General features: G+C 41.0%; 3 protein-coding genes across 3 annotated transcripts; 1 reads left to right on the top strand and 2 right to left on the bottom strand.

Annotated features, from left to right (window-relative positions):
• Positions 1 to 2,670, bottom strand: nefla (neurofilament light chain a). The gene is made up of 4 exons (XM_079256785.1): positions 1,517 to 2,670; positions 1,312 to 1,436; positions 729 to 1,159; positions 1 to 632 (listed from the first exon to the last, which is right to left on the bottom strand). Exons 1-4 carry the CDS (start codon positions 2,564 to 2,566, stop codon positions 112 to 114), a joined length of 2,127 nt encoding a protein of 708 aa, XP_079112911.1. The 5' UTR covers positions 2,567 to 2,670; the 3' UTR covers positions 1 to 111.
• Positions 2,671 to 6,613: 3,943 nt separating this feature from the next.
• On the top strand, positions 6,614 to 8,443 carry pgam2 (phosphoglycerate mutase 2 (muscle)). Its single transcript, XM_079257268.1, has 3 exons — positions 6,614 to 7,132; positions 7,241 to 7,421; positions 7,986 to 8,443. The coding sequence occupies exons 1-3, from the start codon at positions 6,716 to 6,718 to the stop codon at positions 8,153 to 8,155; spliced, it is 768 nt and encodes a 255-aa protein (XP_079113394.1). The 5' UTR covers positions 6,614 to 6,715; the 3' UTR covers positions 8,156 to 8,443.
• Positions 8,444 to 10,227: 1,784 nt separating this feature from the next.
• Positions 10,228 to 15,627, bottom strand: LOC306768127 (syntaxin-2-like; the record flags this gene model as incomplete). Its single annotated transcript, XM_079256359.1, has 8 exons — positions 10,228 to 10,452; positions 11,438 to 11,575; positions 11,714 to 11,787; positions 12,562 to 12,670; positions 12,835 to 12,908; positions 14,029 to 14,103; positions 15,094 to 15,193; positions 15,607 to 15,627. The coding sequence occupies 8 exons, from the start codon at positions 15,625 to 15,627 to the stop codon at positions 10,228 to 10,230; spliced, it is 816 nt and encodes a 271-aa protein (XP_079112485.1).
• Positions 15,628 to 16,103: the final 476 nt, after the last annotated feature.

Genomic DNA, 16,103 nt, shown 5'->3' with positions numbered 1-16,103 from the left:
AAATGGCTATTGGAGTTTTCTATTGAGCACCATGTTAACAAGCAGACTTGACAGCGCTGATGTCTCTTCTGGTCATCGAGCTGCGGTTTGCACCGCTGATCTTTTCTGAAGTTACTTTTTACCTGCTGTGCTTTTCTCCTCAGTAGGCTCAGCTTTAGACGTCTTTTCTTCATCTTTCGCCTTTTTGGCATCAACTTTCTCATCTTTTTTGGGAGCAGCTTCTTTGACTTCCTTCTCCTCGGTTTTGCCTTCTTTCTTGGGATCAGCTTTGTCCTCTTTCTTTTCACTCTTTTTAGATTCTCCCTTCTCTTTTTCCTCTTCTTTGGTCTCGGCTTTTTCCTCTGCTTTCTCCGTTTTCACCTCTTTTGCTTCATCTTTGGCCTCCTCTTTTTCCTCGGCTTCCTCTGTTTTTTCTTCTTTTCCCTCATCTTTGGCATCTTCTTTATCCTCAGCTCCCTTTGTTTTGTCGTCTTTTCCTCCATCTTTGACCTCTTTATCCTCAGTTTCTTCTGTTTTTTCCTCCTCTTGTGGTTCTTCTTTCAACTCTGCTTCCTCTGCTTCATCCTTCTCCTCTTTCTCCTTGTCTTCTGCAGCCTCTGCCTCCTCTTCCTTTTGCTGTTCTTCTTCACCACCTGAATAAGGTTAAAATTAATTTACCATTAATTCTAATGATATTAATTCACGCTGTTTAAGAAAATTATTCAACTGATTTAAAAAGATGCACTAACCCTCTTCTCCTTCCTTCGCCTCTTCCTCTACCTCTTTAGCTTCCTCTTCATCTTCTTTTTCATCTACCTCCTCTTCTCCTCCCTCTTCCTCCTTTGCCTCCTCCTCCTCTTCTTCCTTTTTCTCTTCTGTTTCCTCTCCACCTTCTTCTTCATCCTTTGCCTCCTCTTCTACCTCCTCCTCCTCCTCCTCCTCCTCCGCCTCTTCCCCAGGTGGACTGGCCTCTGCTTGCTGGGCGTGGCTAGCAGAAATGATACCCTCAGTGGTGCTTGAGCTGAGCAGGCGTGAAGTCATCAGGTAGGAGGTGCCGGAGCTCAGGCTGGAAAGGAGGGGCCGGGTGAAGGAGGGTGCAGCAAAGCTGTGGCTGTACAAAGAAGACACGCCTCCAGCCACCCCCACACTGAAGCGAGACTCCTCCCCTTCCAAAAGCTTCCTGTTTTTCAACATAAATGAAGGGTATAAAACAAGATGTGAGTTTTTTATTTTCACTTAAAGAAGCATAGATTCAAAATGTAACTGAATTAAAAATAAATTTTCATTTATCTTTCACATTTCAGGTTGAATCAATTGAAACCACTATTTCACCTGTATGCAGCAATTTCAATGTCCAGAGCCATCTTGACATTGAGCAGGTCCTGGTACTCCTTTAGGTAGCGAGCCATTTCCTGTTTGGTGCCCCTCAGCTCACTCTCCAGCTCTGCAATGGTGTCCTAAATAGAAGCCAAAGTGACAATCATCAAGATCATAAAAGGCTTGATGAAGCGGAGAGTATTGTAGTATGTCTACTGACCTGCATAGCAGCTATCTCTGCACTCTGCTTCTCCTCCATCTCATGCAGCTGTTTCTCCAGGGATTCGTTGAGGCCCCTGCATGCGTCGATCTCAAGAAGACGGGCCTGTAGCTGGCGACGGTACTCTCCTGCTTCGTCCTTGGAGCTTCTCACGGCATCGCTGTGCTGGGCTACAGTTTCAGTTAGGGAGCCCACCTTTCCTCTGAACCACTCCTCCGCTGCCTGCATATTCCTTGCTGCCAGCCTCTCATACTGGGACCGAATATCTCTGAGAGCCCCGGAGAGATCCGGAGTGGCAGCTTCAGATTCTACAGCCACTTGGACACCTAGCTGGACTTGAGCCTGGAGTTCGGCCACCTCACCTTCATGAATCCTCTTGAGGAAAGCCAGCTCTTCTAGCAGAGTTTCAACGCTTTTCTCCAGCTCAGCCTTTGCCAAAGCAGCCTGGTCAGCCTCACGACGGGCCTCCATCAGCCGGCCCTCAGCTTCTTCTCGAGCCAACATCTCCTCTTCATATCGACTCTGGAGGGCACTGAGAGTTTGTTCAAGTCGCTCCCTCTGGCCTAGGACACACTGCTGCTCTGCCCTGGCTTCATCCACAGCTGCTCTTAGAGACCGGGCCTCTTGCTCGTACAGTGCCCGGAGGCGGGACGGCTCAGTGTGCCTTTGCCTCAGCAGTAGAAGTTCTGCTTCCAAAGCACGGTTCTGCTGCTCCAGCTCATGCACTCTCTCGATAAAGCCTGCGAAGCGGTCGTTGAGCTCCTGCAGCTGGCTGCGCTCTTGTGTGCGTACAGCCCGAAACTCAGAGCTGATCTGGGCTGCTTGGCTGAGTTCCAGCTCCAGGGAAGAAGAAGCTGGAGGAGAGGAAGAGGAGAAGAGCACCCGGCCGGGAGAGGAGTACTGCAGGCGGGAGGAGGACAGCGGGGATGCGTGAGAAGAGTAGGTGGAGTGGGTCCTCCCTCTGGTCACCACCACACGAGGGGGAGGCTCAACATACCAGCGTTTGTATAAAGAGGAGGAGTAGTAAGGGTCATATCCGATGCTACTCATGGCTGGGATGCAGCAGAGACAGATTGCTCTGCCTAGCTTCTTTGTGTTTGTGTGTGGAGGTGTATGAAGAGCTCAAGTCTCAGCCCCGACTGCTTGCTGCTGCAGCAACCTGCTCTTTTATAGCAGGACGGTGGAGTCTGACGCAAGCGCTTTCTCCAAACTCTGACAATGCAGGCTCTATAGGCTTACACTGCAACGGCACAAACTGAGAGGGAGGAACCACTAAAAGAAGCGTAGGAGGGAAAAGAGTGACGGTTAAAGACGTAGACAGAAACAGCTGAGAAGATATTCTGACTGCAAAATGGTAATACAGAACATTAACACATTTTTTTAAAACACTAATATTAAGCATGAGTTTGGGTCCCACAATAATGCAAAAAACAAAACCTGAGTTTGATTTAGAAGTTATGTATTTAATAAAGGAGAAAAACATGGCTGATACATACTCACTGTGCTATTCTCACTGCAGGAGAGAAGGCAGGGTGGGGTGGTGGGGGGGGGGGGGGGGGGGGAGTCCTGATTTAACAATAGTGACACAGCATGTCTCCTTCTGGTGGATAACAGAACTACAGCTGTGACCTTAAAAGACCTGCAATGATAAAATTCAACCCAAACAGCAGGTACAGTAAGTGATCACATGTTAAACTATCAAAACAAATCAGACTGATTAAATAAATGTCTGGAAAAGTCTGCAGAAATATCAACAAACAGGTTGAGAAGATTCCATTGCTGCAATGAAATTAAATCACCTGTTTTTTTTTTTATTGCATTTTTTGTTTCTTTTTGGGTTTATGCTTTATTGTGAATCTTTATCACTCCCTTTTCCTAAAAAAATGACATTTTACTTGTTCTAGCTGCTGCAAAGAAAGCCCTCCTACTTTGTATCTGGGCGTTGTATCAGGTTTCATAAATAACAAAGATACCCCTCTCATCTGCAGCATGATTATAGAGGCGGTTCAGTTTCACCTATTTGCTGACATGCATTTTCTTTTCTCTGCAAGTGGTGTGCATGTGAACCACTGTGTGCATGCAGAGGCTCTTATCTGAGCTACATGCATTAACAGAGTTTGTTGCAGTGCTTTGCTGCAATATCTGCACATACTTTTTTATGCGTGTGTGTTTGATCTATAGCTGGTTACCTGTATAATTCTCCTTTGCAGCAAGGGGACCACATAGTGCTTAAAGGCAGCTCTGTGCCCAAACAGGAACGAGGCAGGCAGTGGGAGGTGGGGAACTTCAGTGGAGCTGTATGGAATCTGCAGTGGGCTGAGTCATCGGAACAGTTGTGATCACACAAACTCCCCTGTGTACACTTTTTCCCATCCTAACAGCAGTCTGACAATCTGCTTCAGGGGGAGTTTTGGCAGACAAGAAGCGTACAGGATCCTGAGGCAAGGAAACAGAGAAAGGGTATCGTTACGTTTGCTTTCTGAACAAATTAAAACACTTCCAGAACTAATTTCTCAGTTGTTGCTTATTCTGCTTGTAACCATAAGTGATGAATGTCTAGCATGATGGAGACACAGATAACAGCATCCTACTCCTTTGTGGAAGCACCTAATTTACGTGGAATGGGAACAGATGTTTTGGTGGAAACTTTGGATGGCATTAATCAATCTTAGACCACTACAAAATCTAAATAGTATTAAAATATATAGAAATGCTAACGTACGGTAAATTAATCACATCTGGTGTGCCAAAGAAGTAATAACAAGGCCATGTGCAATAAATGTCAAGTAATTCAAAACTGTATTACCTCCATATATCTGCATTATTTCTAATTTAGACATTCAAAGAAACATACTTTATGAAGAATGCATTGAAATAAATGAAAATAGTAGAAAGTAAGTGCAATACAGGATCAATTAACCTGCTCACAAAATAAGCTGTGATCATCAAACTTTTCTCAGGTTTGGACTGATGGGCTGCATATCTGCATCGTGGCTTCTCACAGAAAATGTTTACAGTCTGTGAGACATCACAAAGACTGGAAGAAAAAGGTTTTTTACTCATAAGACAACTGCAGAACCTTTTCTAACTGCATGTCATAACATTGTTTTGTAATTGTACAGCCTCATAACTCATAACTGGACAAGTGCTTCATGGCACAAGTTATCAGTCAGAATCAGCTCTTGTGTCTGGGTCAAATCGAGCCCTCTGAAGGACGCAGCTTTTTCCACATCTACATACATGGATGGCATCCAATTGAAATGTCAATCCTCACTCTTTCCCATCAAAACAAAACTTTAAAAAAAAAGCCCATTGTTTGAACAGATAAGAGCAAGATGCATTGGTTCTGGATGAATTGGTTTGAGTGTGTTTAGAGTGAAACTGGATGTGATTATCAAAGTAAAGCACAGAGGAGGGGGTGTGATGATAAAGGGCTGCATGACTGCAAAAAGCAATGGAGAGAAGATTGATGAAGATGAATATGTTTTCATTAAACAGATACAAAGGAACAAGGATTTGTAACTCAGAAATGAAAGGCGTACTGACTTCTCTAGCAAATGCGAGCTCTGCATTATGAAGCTATTGCTTTTTATTCATTGTAACAGTTACTACCTCTCTGCTTTTGAAGACAGAAGTAGTGCAGTCCTTGTAATGTGAAACAGTTTTGAATCATTTTTCATTTCAGTGACATTGGATGAGGATCTTCCAATGCTGTTCTCTGCTGTCTCTTAAATCAATGATATTTTCCCCACTGCAGCAACGTTTCTTTCAGTTTCTATGCTGTACAGTTCAACCCAATGTCAACATGATGCAAGTTGGCATTGCGCCCGGAATTCCATTAATGCTCTATTTTTGTGCCACTGTATTTCTACTGGGTAGTAATTTAATTGTAAGGGGCAGAAGACTTTGCCTGATAGTTAAGCTTTTGACTCTGTGGCTCAGCTTTGAAGGTACATCTATGAAATCTATATTGTGGGTTATCTGACTCCTTGCTTCCTGGGATTGCTCTCTTATTCATATACATTTATATTTATTATACTTTAACTTTTTCCCTCCAGTGATATGCTGGATATGTATCATATTTCCCTCAAGGTGAAATAAAAAAGAATTCTCAAATCTAAAAAGAAAAAAAAAAAAAACAGATAAAAGAAATTAATTACATTTAAGAGGTATTCCAAATGTTTGGTCATAGGCAACCATGGTGCTGTTTTTTCATAAAAAAACAAGCTGAAACAATCTTGTAGAGTACAAAACAATGCACTGTTTGGACTAAAAATACACTGGAAAAAAAATCTCCTTCCTGTGTGATACTAGAGCAACACCTAGAGGTGATAAAAGTAACACTTTATTAATGATGTTAAGGATCTGAGGATCTTTTGGGTAACTTTGATAACAGTTCATCTAAAACTACAAGTTTTTTTGTTTTTGTTTTTTAACTGAACATCATGTGTTTTGCATCCTTTTCCCCTTCATATGAACAATTACTAATAATTTTCATAATTAATATATTAACAGTTGCCTAATTTCCCAATCAGAATTTATAAAGTAAGCATTGATCCTTGTTAACTATTAGTATTAAAGCAGTATCAGATGCTGTCATAAACTTTTGTTACATACAAGTTATGAAAAAAGGGTGAACTTGTCTACTTTGTACTAAAAGCAGCTTCTAATTCAGTTTTTAAGGCAACACACAAACATCCGGATTTCCTATTTTTCTGTTGCAATTGGACAAATGTGCATGAGCTCCATTTCATACTCAACAAATATCCAGTTACCAAGTGTAAAAGCTAAACAACTGAGGAGGAACAACTGTATCTGTCAGCAGTAAAGGTGGTCTTCTTAGCATGGAGAAAATCTTTGCAGCCAACTCTGCTCTTTACACTTTTGTTCCACAGATCTCAATTTAAAAGTCAAGTTGCTATTTCTGTTCATTCCTGACCTCTGGCCTTCCCAGGCTGTCCCACCAACCGAGCACAGCTCTGGTTCTATTGGTCTGTCTCTTGTGTCTGTCAGAGTATGAAAGCCTCTCACAGGTGGGAAGCAAAGAGGCCTGTCTGCTATGCACGGCTGCTATAAAAAGAGTGTGTGGTATGCTGGCCTGGCCTCACTGTTGGTTAGCCAGTGTGTGTGTGAGCAGCTTTGAAGGGCTGAGGGCTCTGCGTCTTGTCTCAGTTAAACTCAGGAGAAACTCATTTTAACATGGCTGGTGTCCATCGTTTGGTTATTGTCCGCCACGGAGAGAGCTCCTGGAACCAAGAGAATCGCTTCTGTGGCTGGTTTGATGCTGACCTCAGCGAGAAAGGTTTGGAGGAGGCCAAGCGAGGAGCCCAGGCTATCAAGGAGGCAGGCATGAAGTTTGATGTGTGCTACACCTCTGTGTTGAAGCGCGCCATCAAGACTCTGTGGACCATCATGGAAGGTACAGACCAGATGTGGCTGCCTGTGATTCGTACTTGGCGTCTGAACGAGCGCCACTACGGAGGCCTCACCGGACTAAACAAGGCAGAGACGGCTGAGAAACACGGTGAGGAACAGGTGAAGATCTGGCGTCGCTCTTTCGACATCCCACCTCCACCTATGGATAAGGACCACCCTTACCACAAAATTATCAGTGAGGTAAGATTACCGGTACTCCAGAAAAGGGTACTCAGGTTAATTCAGGAAAAATAATACACAACTACTGCATTTTCCTTTAATAACTATAAACTAACTTTCTACCTGCAGTCTCGGCGCTACAAGGACCTGAAGGCCGGTGAGCTGCCCACTTGTGAGTCACTGAAAGACACCATTGCCCGTGCTCTACCTTTCTGGAATGACGTCATTGCTCCTCAAATCAAAGCAGGGAAGAATGTTATCATTGCTGCCCATGGCAACAGCCTCCGTGGCATCGTCAAGCACTTAGAGGGTGAGTATTAAAGAGTTGTCAAACTTTCAAAAGAGAGAACAACAAGGCATGGTTACTGCTGATACAACATCTAAAATGTAAGAAGTGCTTGCGCTAGTGTTTAGCATATAATCATATCGCCTGCTTTGGTTTTAAACCTGTTTTGGCTGCATTTGCATAAAAGACCCTAAAACTACAGCCTGACACTCGTATTTACACAAATATATGGATTACAGTGCATATAAATAGCTTGTGAGGGCTCTAGCACCAGACCTCAGAGACAGGCTAGAGGGTCATAAGCATGGTTCCCATTACAGTCATGACCTTTATGTAGAAAGGTTGTCCTTTTTCAAGGAGTGGACATGAAGAAGGGAGGGCAGAAGGAAATGTCAAACAGGAAAGGTATAGAAGGATATGAAAAAGGCCCATCATGCAACTTATATCAAAACATTGATCCAATTACATAAATTTAAAATAAAACTGATGTAGAGAAAGCAGTCTGGGCCTGCTGTGCTTGTAATGCAAGACTTCCTCATTATATTCAGGCACCAGACAGCTTAAGTTGCTCTTCCTGCTTGTCTCCAGGTATGTCTGATGCAGCCATCATGGAGCTGAACCTCCCCACAGGAATCCCAATTGTGTATGAGCTGGATGCAGCCCTCAAGCCCGTCAAGCCCATGTCTTTCCTCGGTGACGAGGAAACCGTGAAGAAGGCCATGGAGGCTGTGGCCGCTCAGGGCAAAGTCAAGAAGTAAGAATGCCTTGAAGGCTCCATGAGGAGGCAGAGAGAGAGACTTTTACCCATTTTTACTCCTATTTGGACATCCTCATAGTCCATTCCAACTGGGGAAATGTTTAATGGTTCTCATGGAAAAGTCTAACCTTCAGTTTGCTTTAATGACTAAGAGATAAGACGACCTGTCAATCCAAGAAGACAGAAGAGCCCGACATTTCACACAGCTCAGCCATTTGTGAAATGTGGTCAAGCCCTATTTTATAGCACTCACCAGCCTGGCACAACCAATAAAGAAGTCGTGTTTTTATGTAGGCCTGTGACTGTTTTTGTATCAACACTGTCAGTTTCTGCCTTTTTCTGTCTTCAAATTACACCATCATCCTCACTGCATACACTTACTCTTCCAGAGTTTCCATTTAGACATCAGTGGTTTCAGCAAAGTGCAAAAGGTGCTGTGAAATCTTATCCTGGGAGGTAGAGAGAGAGAGAGAGAGAGAGAGAGAGAGAGAGAGAGAGAGAGAGAGAGAGAGAGAGAGAGAGAGAGAGAGAGAGAGAGAGAGAGAGAGAGAGAGGTGGATGAAAAGAGATAAGTCAATGGGTTCATCCTGGCAGCCTTCCCGTGATGCAGGGAACAGTCTGCTTGTCCTCTGAGTTTACTCCAGTCAGATCACAATGAGAAACATGCAAACAGAACAATTTTTAACACTTACCTATCAGACTAAAACAAGCAACAGCCAATGTGTGTCCTTATAGGCATTTACACAAGAGAGAAAAGGTAGACAACCATCACAAAAGTAAATAATTCTACACTGCAGCCTTTTTTCTATTGTGGTTTGGGAGCAATTGTCCTATCAGACACATTGCTACTGCAAATCCATGCTTATATTTTCTTTCTAAAATAAAAGGTTTTATTCCAGATGAGGACAGGACTGTGCAGGACCATAATGCTTCCAGCCATAAGACCGAGAAAAACTGGGTATGAAACAATATTGTCCTCACAATAAAGACCAAAACCTTAAATGAGAACCATTGATGGATTTCTTTTAAAGTAATACAAATTTGTATGTATTATTGCACACAAACAGCATAAAAAAAAAGGTGGTCAGTTACTTTCAGGAATGATTACACAGTTATGATACAATTTCATACATGTTAAAATCATTTAGTCACACTAAGTGCTCTACTGACCAGCACTTATTCTCAGTAGACCTTTGTATTAAATGCTGAGGTCATTATGTTAGTGTATCTATGCTGACAAAGCTAATATTCTGCAGATGTGTGCTGAGCTTACAGCTTTATTTCAACCATGCAGCATTTCCAATTTCCTTTTCTTTAAATCAGCAATACAGATGAAATCTATCAAATCAGACTGTCCAAGTATAAAGATCATGGTGCTCAATTAGAAGTGAAATATATGTAGATACCTCTGATTATATTTTCATGCATATGATCCCACATGTCGTTTTCAGGTGTCATTACTCTGGGTTTAATTTTTGTAACAAATAACCAAGTTATGCATCATAAGCATAGGTTTATTGTATGACTGACATGACTGAATATTACTGTTTAGTTTCATAAGACATTTACTTGTATTGATTAATAAAAAGACAGCACAGTAACCCACATGACAACAAAAAACAGAAGAGGGAGAAGGAAGGAGACAATGTGGTTTGTGATCCAGTACCACCTACTGGCTGATAGTGAACTGGACATGCCAACCCTGTCTGGACTTAAAACCAAACACTACCAAACAATTTTACTATGATGAAAACTGAGAAAGGCTGCCATGTTTACAAACTCAATTTTGCATAAAAATTCACAAGTTATCTTTGATTATTTTTAATGGCAGCACATTGTGTACTTTTGTAGATTTCACATTCCACAGACATCTGATGCATCCTTGGAAAGCTTGTAAGTAAAATCTTTCAATTTAATTTAAAGGTTTTTTAAAAACTCACAATACAAAAATAAACAGCTCCATCTTCATCCCTTTGAAATGGTGGGCTTAGCATGCAGAATGAATCCTATGAAAGAGCTTCTCAAAGAGCGCAGGCTTTGATGTCATTCAGTGCTCATACTGCAGTCAAGTGTTTATACAGGTGCAGGAGTTCTGTCTTGGCCTAAGTCCGAGCGTTCTTGATCAGTTGCACTTTTAGCACTGGTTTGTCTCTTGAAGGGCTTTAAGAAGTTTGGGAGAGATGCTATCTTGTAAGGATTTTTCTTGTACGCGACTGCTTTATCCGTTTCTTCCTTTGACATTTCTACATACTCCACAGCACTTGTGACATTCTTTTCAATGTTGTTGATTAACTCCCCCTGGTGGACAAAAGAGGGTTGACACCAGTCAAGTTGTGGTTCATTAAAATATTCTTTTACATGTTTTCTTATAGAGCCATCTGAACTTGGCACCAATCAAATATGTATTTGGTTTATTAGTTTTATGTTGTAACAATACATCTTGCAATAAATATGTCATTTGGAAACCTGTTTATTTCCCTTTAAAATGGGACACAGTTGCCCATTTCAAAATTTTAAAAGCCACTGTTAAGCAGATGTGCTCTATAGATGGGATCCCAGCTTTTGGTGGAGGCAGTGTAATGATGAGGAGTGGCATCTCCATTGCTGAATGCTAAAAGATGTCAAGATGAGATCCTGCAGACACTAGCAACCCATATCTCTGCAGTCTGGGACCCAATTCTATTCACCACCAACACCTGTCCCAAGAGAGGGTGTGCTGTTCATGTCAAATGCTTGTTGAGAATGACCAACAGAAGGAGGTAAGTTTCTTTCTTCTTCAAACTTCAATCATCCAATCCCATAAAAAACAGCAAACAAGGGTCAATAGCAGCATAACATGTTTAGCATTAGCATGGGACTCACTGGTAGGTTTTTCACAAGCAGAACTTAGATGCGCATCCTTTTCTGGGATTCTGCTAATCCAGGGGTGTCCAGCTCTGGTCCTCGAGGGCCAGAATCCTGCAGGTTTTCTATGTATCCCTGCTCAGACACACCCGACTCAAATTGATCGGTAATAGAACTTTATTGGCTGTTTGATCCATTTAATGGAAGCCAGGTGTGTGTATATGGAAACCTGCAGGACAGCGGCCCTTGATGACCGACTATAGTCAATCCCATGAAAATCACTTTTCTTATAAATGCAGCCTAATTTAAAATAGGAAATAAACAGGCTTTCCAGTGATGTAAGATTTATCCCAAAGAAGCTTTCTTACAACAAAAGAATGAGCCACTAAATAAAAATGTCCTTATTTATTGTGCAAAGTCTTGAAATGACACATTTTACCTGAATTTCTAACAGCATTGCAGTGTCAGCAAATATCTCATGCAGCTCTTTAATGCTGGATTCAAGCGAGATGATGTCCTGGTGACGTATTTCAATCTCAGTCAGAGCCTTACTTGAAATGTGAGTGCCAGAGTTCGCCTGTGGAAGAAAAAGTGGGCGTTTATTTTTTAATTCTCCTTTTACATTTTCACTGCATATCTAAATGATCAACTGAACAAAATCAGGTAAGCAGAGAAATATATATTAGTGATACAAAGATATATTAGTTCCACTAACATGTGAAATGAAGATGGCAAGATTATCACAGTGCAGCATTTCCTCCAGCTCTTCATCTGTAGTAACTTTATCCACTAGAGAGACAAAACAGAGCTTAGTCATGTTAAAATAATCTGAAAAAAAGGTAAGACTGCAGAAGTAGACAATGCAAACCAAATGTTTACATGTTACATTTTACGTACAGATGCAACCAATGACAAAGGCAACTTTTATTCATCTTATCAAGGAGGATAAAATTACGTATTTGCATGTTTACCACAGGGTTTAATAATTACATCTTACTGGAAAAATGCTAACCTCACTACATCAAATAAAGAAAAAATTACAACAATGTGTGCACATACCCTGAAATAACATGGGAGAAAGGATACGTTGATCTACTAAAGTGATTGAAAACAGCATGAAAGTAAATTTGGAGTTCTCAAACTAAACTGACTAGATTGCAGCAGCTAACAGCATGTCTGCTTTGAATCTAAATTAAAATGGGATTTCAACTGAGTGACATTGTTTTAAAAAGGGAGAAAATTACAATCTCAGATTTGGGGAGTGTGTCCTTGTAGGGTGCAACAGCAAACAAAGAACAGGGCAGGATCTAAAGCACAGGTAGAGGGACAAACTTAAATGTTTGTCATTCAGCACTTTGTAATCATGGATGTTTATGTTTCTGATTGGTTGTCATCGGATGCTATAAAAACAAACAGGTGCTGTCAGTGGAAGTTTTCAAGCTTCTTAATAATTAAATAAATGCAATTAACTGTACTGCCCAAATGTGCTGTGGTCTAACTTGAAATTCATTATCTTCTGCAAGGAGAAAGCACACTTTCTAAAAACAGCCCTCGGTAACTCACCAATCACAAGTTGCCTCTGAATTTGTGCCTTGCACTTGTCTCTGAAGGATATTTGTGCCTTATGGTAACCTCGCATGACATCAGCAAACCAGCGAGTCAGGTGAGAGTGCTGGTGGAAGGGAGGCGGCAGATGGGATGACATCACTGACCCAGAGATTTTAAACACATCACTTGGAAAGATGACAACCAAGTCGGCACGAATTTACCAGATGTTTCAAAACTAAACACTCTTATGGATAACTATTCAAAAAGGAAATGAGACAAGTTCCAGACCTGATTCTTCCGAATGCGATGGATTACTGAGACACTGGCGCCGTTTTCCTCTGCTGGCCAGTTCATCTGCATTGCTAAAAATTATTACAAGAAAAATGTAATACAAAAAACACATCATGGAGTTACAGACTTAAAGAAATATAGATTTTATGGATAAAATCCAAAGTTTTTTGGGTTTTTTTTCATCATGAACAGCCTTAGTACGGAGATACAATACACTTCCTCCCGAAGCATTTGCAAGTCAAATAATGAGTTATGACCTTCTGAATGCACTCCCAGCGTTTGAGGAAGTCTCATGTGCTGCACGGCTCTACATTTTGTCTTAAACAATGTTTACATGCAGCCACTAACTGCACAAAATGATGCATTTGCACCAATTTCATTGAACAAAAATCATTTAGTAAAAATGACAACTTAAAGGGGTGCTATTATTGTAATTCGGGTTTTCTGAGCTTTCTACAGTGTTAGTGTTGAATCCTCATCAGACATGTGAACAGCACTGTTTTATCACCTAAACGCATGTTTGAGTTTGAGTTCCAGCACTCTCTCTGTTTGGTTTCCATGGCGACGAAAAACGCGTCTTTTTAGAGTTTTTTCTACTTGGAAATCCTTGTGACATCCCGGGGGATAAGGTTCGGTGATTGGTTACCTTCTACTGGTTAACAAGGACATGTACAAATACATCAGGCGGGTGGAAAACGTCGGATAAAATTATTTCCAACGATGGCTGGTGAGTTTACCAAAGAGACACATCCTGCTGCATTCGTTGCTGTGGGTTGCTGTTTTCCACTTTGTTTTCAGGGTCTGATTCAGGTTCCAACATGTAGGGCTGTGTGCTATGTGTTGACATTGTATTTTGTTGTTTTTTTTTATTGAGTTCATATTAGCCCAATCCTTCTGTTTATGAGATGTTACAATGACGGCGAAAGTTGCGGTGCGCGCTCCCGATGTAGTGTAGTGGCGGGAGGCGGGGCTTAAGAGTCTCAATCCACTCGTTTTGCCCACAGGCTGATCTGACAGCCTACGGAGAGGGTCGGTTTGAAGTAAATAAAGCGATTTGTGACAATAACTCGATCAATCCCAGCCCTTCTGGGCTCAGAAATAAAAATAAATTAGCCTAAAATGCACATAATAGTTCAACTTTTAAGGACTAACTAATAATAATAAAAAAAAAACAAAAAACAAACTACTTGCATTTTAACCTGGCTCTGACCAATTCAGCAGTTTTTTTGGTCTCGTTGTTCAGCAGCTCCAGTTCATCTTTGTTTCCTAAAGACATCAGAAGTAGTTGAATTAATCAAAGTTGAAAAGAGAAGTCAGTTCAGTTTAATACTCATTGAGTGTCATCACAGAATAGGTGATGACATTCTGAAAGCTGTCTATAACCTACGAAAAGGCTGAGTTTTACTCACTTTGTATCTGTCTAAACCTATTGGGTATTTTGCTTCCTCTTTAATTTAGAAACGAGCATTTCAGTGAGCTGGTAGAATTTACAGATTTCTACCATGCATCCCCAGCTATGCAGGGGTTTTTGTGTACAACCGATCTTAAAAGAGATAGCCAGCAGAAAACAGGGGTTGGGAGGAGTTAAATGTGTCATTCCACATTCTGAATAAGGTTATGCTGATTAGAGGAGTAAATTCATGGCTCAAAAAGACACATGATACTTTACCTCCGAGGCATTTTGATTGGTATCATCACAGTTCATGAACACTTCTACAAATTGTGTCAGTGAAGAAAAAAAAAAGCCACAAAGCGACTTCTTTAATATTGTGATTGTGTCAGCTTTGTTACTGGGCTCAACAGTTTTATTACTTTAAAGATATCAAATCAAGTGAGGAAGAATGTTGCTGGCAGAGTCAAAGTTTTCTCCATAAGCAGGTTATTTTTGAGACTTTAGACATAATGCAGTTATAAGCCTGTGGGAATAAAACATTGTGTGTAAGCAAATCATGTACTGTACCTCTCATTTTTTTCTTGTTTAAGCTATACTTTGCCAAAATATGCAGTGTAATAAAGAGTTGATATAGCTGCTTCTGTGCATTTTAACACACACTTTCTGTCAACAATTACAGGTGTGTTTGTCAAAGGCTGTGTCTTCCTTATCTGTTTTAGTTGCTCTGCTTCTTTCACCTGTATCGTACACACTAGCCTTAAGAGTTTGACTAATGTGTAAAAAGCATTAACACAACAAAGAATTAGTTTTGTACGCAATATGGGTCTTGAGGGAAACAACAATTAAGTTAGAACAAATCTTACTTTTGTCTTGGTTTGGAGAAGAAATGATGGCACTGTGTCTTTTTTCCATTTCCTCAGCTTGACTGGAGATTTTTTCAATGAGGTTTCTCACCTCCCCCACCTACACATAAACCAAAGCAAACAATAAGCTGAAAAAAAAATCCCACATTTTAGCTTGTAAAGCTGACTGGGCAATAAACAATTATTTGTTCTGTTTAATATATATTATTTGGTAAAGAAATACACATTGCCCTGCATGAACTGGATTGGTTAACAGCTGTTAACAGTTAGAAGTCACACCTTTAACTTTTTATAATGTTTACTTAAGCCAATATTACTGTTAGTTTTATTCTAATCATGCATAACAGTGATCTGTAAATCAGTAACATATATAATGCCCCTGGGGAGACATTGCAGCCATTTACAAGTAAGATACAGTTAAAACTCTGGTTTCCAAGAACAAAAACAGGGTTTCAGGGATCACGTAACTTTAGCACCTGTTTCATTACAGTCCTCAAACTGTGTGAATTTTACCGTTTTGAAGAAGTCCTCCATGTTGACTGTTCTCTCTGCTCTATCGGCCATGTCCTCCAGCTGCTGAGGATGAAGTATAAAAGGTTTATTGCGCTGCTCCCAGTAGACACCTGCATCCCTTATTTAAACATAAATAAAGTTTGTTTCTACTAGAAATTTGCCTCTCCTCTGCTGGGGGAGGGGGAACAAGCTACATCAACCATCTTCCTCTAATAAAACGATGTCTTACAACTTTGAAAACCCGTGTGTCTGCTTTGCGGTCCCTTCTCACACAAGGACAAATGCTACATAGTTAATATCGCAGTTGATTTGGATTGTGTGATGATGACAGGGCTCGGCCTCACCTGCAGTCTGAGCGCACCTGAGTGATAAAGGGCGCGGGCACGCAGGCGCGTTAACGTAAAGACGAGTAAACAAAGAGCCATTGAAATAAATGTTTTCAGTCTTCATATTCATTGAGTATACGCTGCAAGAACACTGCGGTTTGCACCACGTTA

Source organism: Telmatherina bonti, assembly GCF_933228915.1.
Source record: "Telmatherina bonti genome assembly, chromosome: 17".
Classification (NCBI taxonomy): Eukaryota; Metazoa; Chordata; class Actinopteri; order Atheriniformes; family Telmatherinidae; genus Telmatherina; species Telmatherina bonti.
Note: the sequence above shows the minus strand (reverse complement) of the source record. Positions and strands in the feature narration are given on the sequence as shown.